Source organism: Cuculus canorus, chromosome 6 (assembly GCF_017976375.1).
Source record: "Cuculus canorus isolate bCucCan1 chromosome 6, bCucCan1.pri, whole genome shotgun sequence".
NCBI classification, from domain to species: Eukaryota; Metazoa; Chordata; class Aves; order Cuculiformes; family Cuculidae; genus Cuculus; species Cuculus canorus.
In genome coordinates this window covers 27,188,819-27,202,180 of record NC_071406.1, presented here as the reverse complement: position 1 = coordinate 27,202,180, position 13,362 = coordinate 27,188,819, and the positions used below count along the sequence as shown (strand labels likewise).

Below are 13,362 nucleotides of genomic sequence, written 5' to 3'. Positions count from 1 at the left end.
GAAAGAAAAGAAAGAAAGAAAATATTCTCAGGAGTGGGCAAGAAGCTATCACAGCATATTGGTAGGTTCTCATATTTCAGCCACTCTTCTGTAACAACTTCTGCAAAAGCCAGTTATCACAACAAATAATCCTATCCAGCCACTAGTCTACAGAAAAAAGAAAATCCAGAACAGAAAATAATTTTATCTATTAAATAGATAAAATTAAGAAAGCTGCAGTACTAAACATATTGACAGCATACATTGTCTCACTTTTTTCACTTTGAGAAACCTTAATAGACAATATAGTGCCTCACCATTGCATTCAATACTACTAATTACAGTAATACAAGCCAGAGGCAGCTCAGTTTAAGGAAGAAGTTACTGCTTCTTCCCTCTTTCCTGCATCTATAACCACTCTTTTGGATCATAATATGTTCTATCAAAATAACGTATCAAGAATACAAACAAAACTTTGATCACTGTCTTCAGCATCCTTTGAGAAAACTCAGTAATTCAATACACAAAATACAACATTACGTGACAGATAAGCTTCATTTGAACACAAATCATTGCTAAAGAACACACTAGCAACAAATACTGACACTGCATCTCAAATAAAAACTTAATATAGAACAGTATATAGGTTTTGGGCTCAAAGGACATTATTCCAGTTTTAAAGATAACTAACCTTTCTACAGATAATGACTCTCACGTTTATGTCTGATCTATGCGCCAGATGCACTATAGCTATGAGATCTTTATAATTCACAGTCGGATCTGTAGAGGAGAAAAAAAACCACCACAAATGATATCATACAAGACAATCTAACAGCTAAATATTAAAAATTGCCTTGGAAGTCACTTCTACATCCAGGGCTAGCAACGAGAACAAACTTCAGCTAATGCATTCTTAGTTCTCTGAGACTAATGGGAACTTCAAATAGAACAGCTCTGTAAGGTAACAGCTCTGGTTTTCCTAAACTAAAAGACAAATACATTTGCCTGTGAGCAGCAGGAGTTTACTAATAGTAGTCACAACACCTGCCAATTACCTGCATACAGAACTTGGTTAAGAAGGTTTTTAATAAGAGAAACAGGAACTGGCGATTCATTCAGGAGGAGGCCCAGCCCAGAGTATCCCACTTCTCTGAGTCTCATACGGTGCTTACTACGTTCATAAACTTTAGTACATTTCAGCATCTCTTCCACAATCTGTAAGAAAAAGCACACACAAATGCAAAACACACACAGGGGAGCACTCGGATCTCTTAAGCTTAAATTGTGTATGATATAGCATGCCAGTCCCCTGTTTTAAAAATTTACTTTGTAAGCTAACTGAAACAACATAGACTAACTTATTTCCTTAAAGATCCCCATGCTTTACTTCAAGAGAACACCAACTGTGACAATGGCAGTAAACAAGGACATCTAGCTAACATAACAGAAGAAAAATTAAAACTTCAATGATTAATATCTTTACATTTGCATACACTTCTGCAGTCAGACCATTGAAAAATACAAATATATGTTCAATTTATTATTTTAAGAGCAGACAAATTTGTTACCTTGAACACAAGTTCTCTAAGCCTGTCAGAGTATCTTTGATGCAATAACAGAGCGTAAAGAATATCAGCATTCCCTGGTTCAAAAAGCAATAAAAAAAGCTGGTCTGGGCTTGGGCTGGAATGAAGTAGGCTGAAGAGAACCTCCAGAATTCCACACAGCTACAAAATTAAGACAAAAATTAATCCACAGTTCGTTCAGACTTCATGCTCTGCTTGGGCAAGATTTTCTTGGCTTTTAAATTTTACTCTTTGCTTGCTATAGAACAGACTTTCCTGTACAGTGTTTCTGCATTTATAATTAGACTTTTCTTGGATACATTTTTTTCCTCTACATAAAGCACCTTTGTAGCTCTAATTACAGTTTGATAAGGAAGTTCAAGTTCTCTTGATGTCTACAAATTAGAAACCACATAATTACAACTTCTAATCAGTTGAAGTCCAATTTGGTTTTGTAAACTAAGAGAACTTTTCTAATGGCAGTATTACATACCATGTGCTTTCTGCTCACTTCACGGGAAAAGAATAACTAGGAAAAATACGGCCACCTGCAGAGTACCTTGTCAGGTTTCCAGCGTGCTTCTATAACCTGCCTCAGATACATCTAAACAGAATCACGCATCAAGTGACACTTGGCTTACAGTCTTTTTCTTTCTTTGTTCTCACAATACACAATATTTCTAAGCACCAAGAAACAAATCAAAACATGTACGGTTTAGATTATTAATTTATGCCACAATGGATACCTGCTCCTCTTCATTGGTGGCAGCTATGTAACCTATGATGCTCTGTATTTCTTCATGTGTTCCACCTTTGCTCAGGAAATATTTGATCAGTCCATAGAGGGATGTCCGTATTGTTCTCAGGTCATCAGGAGCCAAATCACTGTCTTTACAACCACTCCTACACACCAAGAGACAGGAAAGGCAGCCTAAGGAAGTTTTCAATGACTCATTAATAGCTACTTGCATGTGTTTGTAATTTTTCATCTACCCAGACATTATTACACAAGCTATCAATTTTTACTGAAGTAAAGCAACCGAAGAAAAACAAGCAATAGCAGATCAGACTTACCAAGTTTATAAAAGCCCTGAAATGTAGACTTGTACTGATCTGGATACAGGCTAGGATTTAAGGTTTTCCCCATCCACCCTCTAAAGGAAAGATTAATCTCTCAGGCCAATCTTCCTCTATGACTTAACTATATCCATAAGCATGTATTAAATCACTGAGACTGAAAGTTAAAATTTTAAATTCCTAAAAAAGTCCACTTCAAATCCTACAAGGACACAGAAGAACAAAATGGCTTAAAATTATTAAGACTCCTACTTCTCATAACAGTAATGATGTATGACTTAATTTGCATTGTTGAGAACAAGTCCTTCAATTTTTTAATTTTAATGACTTATACAAGTATTTCTAGCATCATTGACATTCTATATAGTTCTATCACAAAAATGAAAGTCAAGGAAAAGTAGCAAGTCAAGTGGAAAAAAAAAAAAAAATCACATAATTTTGATAATTAAATCAACCACCAAAAGCCAACCTGCAGTTTTATTGAGTATCTTGCTAGGTTGATGGGGAAAAAAAAAACAATAGCCACATAAAATAAATGAGGAGGAGTTAGAAGAGGTAAAACTCATACCCATAATAAATTCTGAGTGTGTCTAGAAGAAACTGAACACCGTATTTCTTTCTAAAGAGTCTTCTGCTGTCTTTGATGATTGTAGAAAGATATTGTATATGCCCTACAACATAAAGTTTTCTATTAGAACCTAGACAAAGATTGATGTCAAGTGAAAAGTACTGTCTTTGCACAGTTGCCCAAGTCCAAGAGCTCACCAATTCTGAAGGGGAAGTCTCCACTATTCCAGATACTGAAGTCAAAAAGTAAGTTGTGATACATCTGTTGCAAAAGTTGCATGTTCTTTTCTACAGAGACTTGTTCTATCAACAACTGTACAGCCATCAGTACATTCACATCCATTAAATTGCTTGGCACCTTTCAAAATAACAACAGGTTTAGCACTCAAAATATTGAATAAACAATTTTTTTTAAATCAAATTTTGAGATTCATCTACAGTGATATCTGCTTCCACTACAGCAATACAAGAAATGCAAAACTAATCTATTTTGAAGGATCAAACAACACAATAACAAAAAAGGCAGAACATGAAAAAAAGAAAAAACACTGTGTTTCACTTTACAGATCAAGATCAACTCCCACACCTTTCTGTTTTCAGAAACACGAGAGAGAAAAGCACGTTCTAAGGAGAACTGTGAAAACCCTTGCATCCTGGCCAATCTGAGAACATTTCAAAGTAATCAGGACCCCATGATAACATTCATTACTAAAGGTTGTTTCTCAAATTTGCTCACCTTCTGTAACAAGGCTCCTAAGGTGGCAGCTCCATGGGAGTGAATGAGATTTTCTTGATTAACGTGGTGTCTCTGAATAAAATGCTTTATCATCAAGATGAACGTTGCAACAATGTTCTTCTCCAGGCGTGCTTCTGGAAAACAGAATAGCAGTAGAAAAAGCCTCATGGTTTATCATTGGACCACTGCATAAAAGTAGAGAGGAAGACATAAAATCAGGTGTTCTTATTCCTCACTCTCTCCCGAACTTTTTAACTCCTTTTCTGTTTGTCCCCTAATTGTAAGCTGGTTTTAGATTTTTCCAGTGTAGAGTCATAGTCAATCCATGCCTCTCGAAAACAAAGCGACCTGAGTCCTGACTTCAGGCATTTCATTTATCTGGCTGTCAGTAAGAAACAAACTTCTTTCAGTTACTACATTTTAGATATGCTGCAGTTATTCTCCCTCTGTAGTTGCAAACACTTTCTAGCCAGGATACACAACAAATTAAGAGATAGAGGGAAAAAGATATTTTTACTTTACTCCACCATTTCATATTTTAAACAAAAAAATGTTGTTTTCCCTTGTAACGTCTGATTTCTCAGTGGTTTCCCTTAAGACCGAAATTCATTCTCAACATTCGCACAGTTTTGAAAAATCTATTATTAAAAAAAAAAATGGAAAGGAAGCTTTAATTTTAATACTAAAATCTGAGATGTGGAAGAGGTAAGAGCCTGAACATTTCCCCGAGAAAATAAGAACTTGGCTAAAGGCTGGACAGTTTTCTTCTGTCCTCCCAAAAAGCCAGCACATAATTAAACAGCCTTCTGTCCTTCACCCAAAGAATTTTAAAATCAAGCTTAAAAATTCAGTTCAGTTGTACTTCCCTACCTGATGCCTTTGTGGATGACACCACCACCCAGTCTCCCTCTACAGGAGTAACCAGTTCTGGAGGCACAGCTTCTCCTTCGGCCTTCTCAGGCATCTGTCCACCAAGACAACTGATCTGCTCCAGCAATGGAAAGAGCACATTCACTCCACCAATACAGTTGATCATATCCTAAATCAAGAGGGAAAAGGAGAAAAACATCACCATAAATAAAATCCCCTAAACTACATAGAAATTTACGCCAAATACAAGGAACCTTATATACCCATAAATTAATCAATGTTTCACATGCCACTTAGCAACTAGTTTAAAACACTGACAACAGAGCTGCCCAAGTTTTAGATATTGCAATTACACACATATCTTCCTGTCAGCTCTTGTTTCTGAAGTGCACTTCTATAGTTCTTTCCCCACCAAAGACATGGGGAACCAAAGGATACAAAACTCAGAAAGAACCTTCTGCTAAACACAGTTGAAAACCAGGAGAAACACATTCTTCCGATTTCCAAGTTACTTGCAAGAACACATCTGTGCTTTAATCTGTTTCTGGAAGACTTCAACTTCAGGCAGTTAAAAAATTTTTAAAAATTCACTTTTTTTTAAAGTAACCTTACATGTACCTCAATTCTAAGCCTCTTTTTAAAATTCTAGTCTCCTAAGTCCCCTTTTTCCCCACTCCTCACAAGCAGGGATAGCATGAGACTTCAAACAAGGCTTCTTGTGGTAAGATAACATATTCAAAGCACAAGATATCTATAAGTCATTCACAATGCCACTTAGAAAAGCAGGGGCTCAGCAAGGCAGTCAGACACACCTATTTCATTGCCCAGCTTAGTCCAATGAAAACTATTGTCCAGTAAAATTTCAAGAGCAAAACCAAACACAACATCCTGTAAGCCAGACTATTAACATGGGATATCACTCCCCCTTCTCAGTCAGAAACACTGAGGAGTGAAGAAAATTATCCTTTCCTTCCTTCATCATTTTCCACTTTTTCAATTGTTTCGCTGCTCCAGCCCATGTTTATCAAGGTGAATTTAACAAAGTCAAACAGTTAAACTAAAAAAGTTTATTAAATCTGCGAAATTTATCTCATGGATGAAGATTTCTACGTTTGTTAAGAAAAAAAAGAGACCTGCAGCTTTCAGGTCTTTTCAAGCTTTTCAACTTGAAAAAACAGGATTTGTCTGAACCACAACACCACAGCAACTGTAGCTCCTTCTAGGCTCTACCTTCTCTTCACAAGCTCCTGATCAGCTGATCCGTTTTTTTCCTTGCTCTGGTCCTCCTCAAGAGGGTGCAAAACCCCATCATGTGTGTCAATGATTGATTCTCTTAGAACTTGCATTCACAATATGCTTTCCCATAAAACTAGATATAAACACTCTTTATCCGCTCCCTTTCCCACTACTGGGTGGAGAGAACAAATTTTAGCATTTTCAAACTATTCATATCATAGAAAAAATAACTAGCAGTGTCTGAATTTTCTTAACATTAATCTCCATAAGTCAGCATACGCACAGTGGAGCTTCAAAAATATTTCCTTATTAATTAGTTTGCTAGTTCAGTTGATCGTCCACTTTTCTTAAAAATAAGAAAAAACAGCTCATATTTATTTGTTCATACATGTTTCCTCAAGACAAAAAAGGATGTGGTGTTCTACTCACCAGTTTTCTACACTCAGATCTCAAATTTTATTTTTTCCTCAAAAGTAAGAGCCCTTAATCAAAGATTCTACCTATACAAGAGAAACAGATGTATGCTATCTAAATTTAAAAGAAATGTCACTGTTTCTGAATCAAACCCTGATGCTGCAAAAAACTCAATTTCCTCATGCACAGAGCTAAGCCTGAGTTTGATTTTTTTTATATTAGCAGGTGTTAGTGATCAAAGAACAAACAAGCAGGCAGATACACAAAGGTATTTATTAAGCTGGTGTGCATTTCATGGTTTCTTCCTCCTCTCCATGAACTAGGAGGTGGAAGACCATTTGCTATTTTGCACATGGACATCTCATGGACACGTAACTTGCCTAAATGGTATTCTTTTTGTGGAGCACCAAGACAGTCTAAACCATTAATACCGAATCTCATTGGCAGTGCTGAGTTGACCAAATTATGGCTTTTCATTCTATCAGTATAAAGTCAGATCTGAACTGTCAGTGGCGTGAGACTAAAAAAAAACAACTTATTAACCAGAGATTGGAAGGACTCTACATGTTGGTTAAGAAAACAAAACCAAAACAAAAGACCAAAAACAGTGGACAGTTCTATAATGGAATGTTTGAGCAGAAGACTATAAAAAGGTTTAGCCAGGAAGTGTTAAATTTTAAGCTTCAATACTACAATAGCAGTAGTGCTGTGATTACAACTGCTAGCAGTTAGTCAAACAAAGATGACTTGTATAGCCTACAAAAATCTGATACCGCAATGCATCCAACAAAAAGGAAAAAATATTGGACAATTAGTATATAGCAGAGAGAGAATAAGGTATAACACTTCAGTGAATATCTGGTGTTTTCGCCAAAGTGAGGTTTCTGGACTGTGAGACCACCTAGTCCTGGAACCCCAAACCAAAAGTAAATAACTAGATTAACTTATCTCTTTAAAAAAATGCTAGATTCTAGTAATATTTTAACTCTGCATCTTGTCTTCTGCTCAATTCAGTAATATTTTTTTATATGACCAACGCAGCAAAAGTCACAAGAGTTAGCTTCTCTACTAATCTTAATCTGAGTCGAAGACTAAAAGAAAACAACAGAACCACCTAGGGATGATGAAATGCTTTCAATACACTACACACACGGAACAGATTACGAAGTGTAGTCAGCTACCATAAAATAACTTAATGCAACATCTGCAACACTACAACTAAGAGCCTTTTTAAGTTCTCAATAAAGGTAAAGTAGTATTACTACAGCTACAACATTAACCCATTAATTCTCATTGCAAAAACATGCTGTATATGCCAAATGTCATTTGCATTACGATAACAACTTGTGGCATTCCGAATGCATTTACCTTGATGTCCCAGTTCACTACTTTGTTTCCAGTTAGTCTTCCATGTAAAAGATTTGTGGACAGGTCAAGACAAATTTGATTTCTGCAGGCCTGTTAAACAAATGAAGAGGCTACAATATCATTTAGGAAACATATTATAGATTCTTGAACACATAAGATTTCCGAATGATGCATAGTATGTTTCAGAAAGCTACCGTCATTGCATTGCTATTAAAGTATTTAAACAATTTGGAACACATGGAACATCATACACATTATCTTAGATTTGACATTTACAGTTCTACAAGGTAATTATCGTTTTGCCAAACAAGAACAAAACCTATCTATGCACAAGACTACAGTTTAAGAAGGCTCTCACTGCTGCTTATCTTCCCATAATAACCACAGCATATGGACAGCATGCTCACCTATTCCATGAAACAGCAATAGCAAAGCAAAACAAAGACCATCTAGAACATACTCTGAAATTACTGTACACTGTGTAATCAACGGGAAATTACATGTTGTTTCATACCTTTGGTGTATAATGAAGCAGCACCTTACTTGGGAGATCTGCTACTTCAGCCTCTTGAGATTTCCATGGAGTTAAACAGTTTGGACCTATTAAAAATAACATACAAATTCTATGTATAAATTATATACTTATAACATATTTAAGAGGCCATTGGATATTAATGTTGACCTTCACAAATTTTATACTTCTGTACTTTGTTGTGACAACACATAGGACACTGCACCGCACCTATGAGACACGCTTTAAAGTAATCTCTCTGACTTAAATCATTCATTCCATTGAGTCTGCTTAAAAAGAAATACATTCCTGGTAAAAAGCTAAACTATATAAAGAAGGCCTCTTTTATACATTCAAAGAGCTCTAATATTTCGGTCTTCACAAATACCTCTCTCACATTTGTCACCAATCTCTCCATCATCAAGCTCAAACACCCAGAAAACGAGCTTCAAGATAGTTTTCTTCAATAACGGAAAATTAAACGATGGAATTATTTCTTTAAATGATGCAAGTGGTTTTATGCTTACCTCTAAGAACTACAAGTCATTATGGAACTTAATACCTTAACACCATGAACTGTGAGACACAGCTTGTCAGAATAGTTTTAAGAAGACCCTTTAATTATTAATTGATTTTCAGGAAAAATCCTCAAGCATAAATCACCTTTAAGTGGACTATCATAACAAAGGCAATACTGTTAGGAGTTTCAACTGTGAACTCACATGTAGACAAACAGTAGCAAAAATTAAGAAGTTACAAGTGAAAATACCACCTAAGATTTTTATTTTGACAGGTTTGTACCTGATGAACTTATGTAAACATAACATTTTAAGTAAAACTTCATAAAATATTCATAATTTTTTTAAGCTTATTTGTGATACAGCCCTCTCACTTAGGTCAGCTCTGCAATTCTTCTGGATAGTAACTTCTTCATTATATGTCTATGTAGAACAAAGCTCAGTGGGGTTTTGTTAATAACTCATCCCTTTTATTCTACTAAAACCAGTACAATCACCACTTACCTGCTAAATATAATGCTTTCACCTGAGAAGGTTGAAGCGCTTCATGGAAGATGATAACTGATCCAAGATGGCCCTCCAAAGAGGTTGGACATCCCCATTCACTGTCCTGAGTTCCTGCCGAGATCATCTTGGTGATGAGTTCTGGCTTTCCAAGCATCCCACCCCAACTTCCTGTAGACAGAATGCCCCCAAGTGATGTCCGATGGGGTGTAACAGGGGAGGAAAAAGGTGGATCTGGTATCTGAGATGGAGGAGGAGTTGTTGTTCTTTGACCAGCTGAACCAATGCAGCAAGAAGTAAAAGACTGGAGAGTCACACATGGAAGAAAGAAAATAAAACACGTACTGTAAATCTAATCTCCTTTTTTCCACAAATTACAAAGTAAATTTGAAGACTATCTCTGGCAGATTTGTACTAAATAAATTAAACCAAGAGCCACATGTTCTGGTGTGCTCTGGAAAAGAAGCAATCCAGCACAGCAGCCCACAAAAAAGGAACATTTAATTCCCACAATAGCAGAGATGGCCCTTTCTCCAGTCAAGAGCAATTTGGTCACTTCAGCTGTTGTGTCACCTCTGGAAGGAGGAAAGCCAGGGAGAACGGTGCCTGAGATACACTGGTAAACACTGCTTTTCTGGGTTATAATCCGAAATACTAGCCCAGCATACCTGCTACTGCAAATTTCAGTTATTCCACTCAAAAAGATGCTCTCATGCGAGGCTCACCTGCCCTGCTTTTAGTTACCTTGATGTTACAAGGCTTATTCAGAACTTTAAATCAGAATTCTATCTCAAAACGGAAATTACATTTACTCTCATTCTTAAAGCGTTATACTGATTTTACGATGACTGTGTCCAACAGAAGTGTTTGCTCAGCATATTTAGCAAATTTCCAATTAGAACTTAGAAAAGAGAAAAGAACATTCAGCATTGTAGCTCAGATTAACCCAGATTGGTTCCACAAAGAGAATGAACAATACTTAAAGAAAACCAAACATAACATATACACATTTTGATGGGTAGCGACTTTTTTCAGGCTAAATTCGAAACGATTCCTATAACCACATGTAAACTGCATATCCAGCTAACAAAGCGGGTATAAGATGAACATATTAAGGGAATATACAGAAAAGACAGAAAATGTCTCTGCTGAAAACAGAGAATATTCCTCATTGAATACCATCACTCCAATGCTATTGGCAGAAGCATGATTTATTATTTATACATCATGAATTATGTTGGGGAAAACCCCACAATCTAATCCGAGGAAATCTGCATTTTTTTGTTTTGTTTTTATACTGAGATGACTAAACAAGCACTAAGTCATGGTTCATTATACTCCAAATTGATAGTGCAGACACTATCAGAAGTTGAACAGAAGCTTATTAGCAATAGGCTAAGCTGTATTTGAAACTCCTGGAAAATTTGCAAATTTAAAAAGCCAACTATGTTCTCATTGTTCTATGAGAGCTCATCAGGACAGGGGTATGACTCGGAAGGTACTTACTTCATTCATGGCAGGGAATCGAAGTGGGGCAGAGACCTTCTGCTGTCCATTGACATAGATGTACACAAGGCTCTGACCAAAAGGCCTCTTTCCAGGCATATGAACAATAGTTATGTTGTGCTGGTTAAGCAATATAAAATAATTACGACATTATTAAAAAGCAATGTGAAGAAAGCACTTAAGAAAATAAATACAAACATCAACAAGAAGACCACCTATCAGCTGCTTCAGCTTTAAACCAGTTTACACGTAAACAAGTTTTTGAAGGAAAAGAGATACAGCCATCTCATGATAATGCACATCAGTCCTTAAGTATGGGAACAGAAAAGGGCAAGTCAGAAACATGGTAGCACATTATTCATCCACACAGTACCTCAGCCACCTATGCTTATTATAATTTAATATGAAAAAGTCTGCAAGTGAAAAAAACCTCTCTCTACTAACAATGGTATAACAAGCCTATCAATTACAAATGCCTAATAACATAGGCATAATTTAGCTCAATCAATCACTAATCTACACAGAAAATGCTTGCATTACTTAAGATTAGATCTGTTCTTATGCAATGAATTACTTGCATATGATAAAATAGACCATTTGTAAAACAAAGAAAAAATGAACTTTGACTTCTGAGCTAATAACAGTATCCTAAACAAAATGATTTTCAGTATCAAATCTTACCCAAAGAGAGTCAAAAAAACAATGGTCAGGCAGCATCACCGTTGCGTATTCCCTCTTCGTGCAAACTGCAACCACCAATACCCCAGAGCATGTAATAAATGCTTCAAAACCCATACCACCTCCTGTAAAAAAGCTACAGAAAAATACATCAAAATACACAATCAAGGACTGATTTCATAAAAAACCTATTTGAAATCACCTAACAGTACATGCATTAAGGGTAGAATTAACTTAAGCCATTTGTCACTATTTATAGTGACAATTTAATATTAATTTAAATTTAATATTTACTATTTGACCAGCTATTACTCTCGTTCCAAAAAAAAAACAAAGGCAAGACTAACTGCCTCAATGAAAGCACACCAAGGCACAGACTAAATCCCAAGCCCGATCCAGAAAGTTTACAGAATCATGGAATCCTTCAGGTTGGAAAGAACCTTTAAGGTCAAGTCCAGCTGTGAATCTAACACTGCCAAGTTCATCACTAACCCATGACCGCAAACACCTTTTAAACACCTCCAAGGATGGTGACTCAACCACTTTCCTGGGCAGCTTGTCCCTATTCTCGACAACCCCAACTAGCAATTTTACCTAGTATCCAATCTAAACCCCTCCTGGTGCAACTTCAGGCCATTTCCTCTCGTCCTGTCACTTGTTACTTAGGGGAAAAGACCAGCACCCACCTCGCTCCAATCTCCTTTCAAGTAACTACAGGGACTGATAAGGTCTCCCCCCCAGCCTCCTTTTCTCCAGGCTAAACAATCCCAGTCCCCCAGCTGCTCCTCAGAACACTTGTGCTCCAGATCCTTCACCGTCTTTGCTGCCCTTCTCTGGACATGTTCCAAGCCTCTCAATGTCTTTCATGTAGTGAGAGGCCCAAAACTGAACACAGTATTTGAGGCATGGCCCACTAACAGCGAGTACTCCTGGTCAGCCACACCGTTACCATTACAAGCCAGGATGCTATTGGGCTTCTTGGCCACCTGAGCACACTGCTGGCTCATGTTCCACCGGCTATTGTGCAGCACCCTTATGTCCTTTCCTGCTGGGCAAGCTTTTCAGCCCCTCTTCCCCGAGCCTGTAGCATTACATGGGGTTTTTGCTGCCCAAGTGTAGGACCCGGCACTCACCCTTGTTGAATCTCAGAATTGGCCTCAGCTCATTGTCACAGCCTGTCCAGATCCCTCTGCAGAGCCTCCCAACCACAGCTCTCAAAGCGGCTTGTAGCTTTCCACATTTTACATGAAAACATAACTCTGTTCCAACAAGTCATGCTTCAGTTTGACCCACACAGCTTAAGCTAGTTCTGTTAAAAGTCCTGTCTGCTGAAGTCTCTAGAAGCTACAATATTGTAATAAAGAAGAGACTGGTCTGCAACCTGTGCTGTATTCTATCAATTGAATTGTGTCTGTCAGCCTCTGGCAAAGCTGTCAACACACTATGTAGATTTGTCACATTACTGTTACAGTCAGTAGGTGCATCTTCACCATTTCCTTTGTTCTACATCGTAGTGTTTCATGCAGAGAATTTATTTTAAAGACTAAAACAGCACACATCTAGAAAATGCAGACAGTTATATCTAATTTTATAGTCAAATTTGCATTGCATTTGTTTGATGAGACACTGCCATTCATAACTGTTTTGATCCATGGTTATCTATCAGCAAGAACCTTACCTTAATGCAAAATGTAAGTGTAGTCATCGTTACATATTTTATTTCACTCATACAAGGAAGAAAATCAGCTGTAAGCAACTATCTATAAACAGGCCTTACAAGCACAGGTTTGCCTTGAGAAACCTTTCATGTTTTAAGCACTTGAATACAAAAAA

The 13,362-nt window shown here is 37.0% G+C and overlaps 1 protein-coding gene across 3 annotated transcripts in view; it reads right to left on the bottom strand.

Moving 5' to 3' along the window:
- Positions 1-13,362, bottom strand: part of NBEAL1 (neurobeachin like 1) — an 86,681-nt gene that overhangs the window by 33,457 nt on the left and 39,862 nt on the right. For all 3 annotated transcript variants that reach the window (XR_008450366.1, XM_054069824.1, XM_054069825.1), the window contains 13 exons: positions 11,533-11,665; positions 10,852-10,971; positions 9,346-9,649; positions 8,327-8,412; positions 7,813-7,902; positions 4,795-4,963; positions 3,925-4,058; positions 3,387-3,546; positions 3,190-3,292; positions 2,291-2,447; positions 1,548-1,706; positions 1,035-1,194; positions 671-759 (listed from right to left, as the gene is read on the bottom strand). Coding sequence is in view for 2 of the 3 variants with exons in the window: in XM_054069824.1 (XP_053925799.1) it covers positions 671-759; positions 1,035-1,194; positions 1,548-1,706; positions 2,291-2,447; positions 3,190-3,292; positions 3,387-3,546; positions 3,925-4,058; positions 4,795-4,963; positions 7,813-7,902; positions 8,327-8,412; positions 9,346-9,649; positions 10,852-10,971; positions 11,533-11,665 (1,864 nt within the window). In the remaining variant the exon portion in view is untranslated. The remainder of the gene's footprint in view (positions 1-670; positions 760-1,034; positions 1,195-1,547; positions 1,707-2,290; positions 2,448-3,189; positions 3,293-3,386; positions 3,547-3,924; positions 4,059-4,794; positions 4,964-7,812; positions 7,903-8,326; positions 8,413-9,345; positions 9,650-10,851; positions 10,972-11,532; positions 11,666-13,362) is intronic.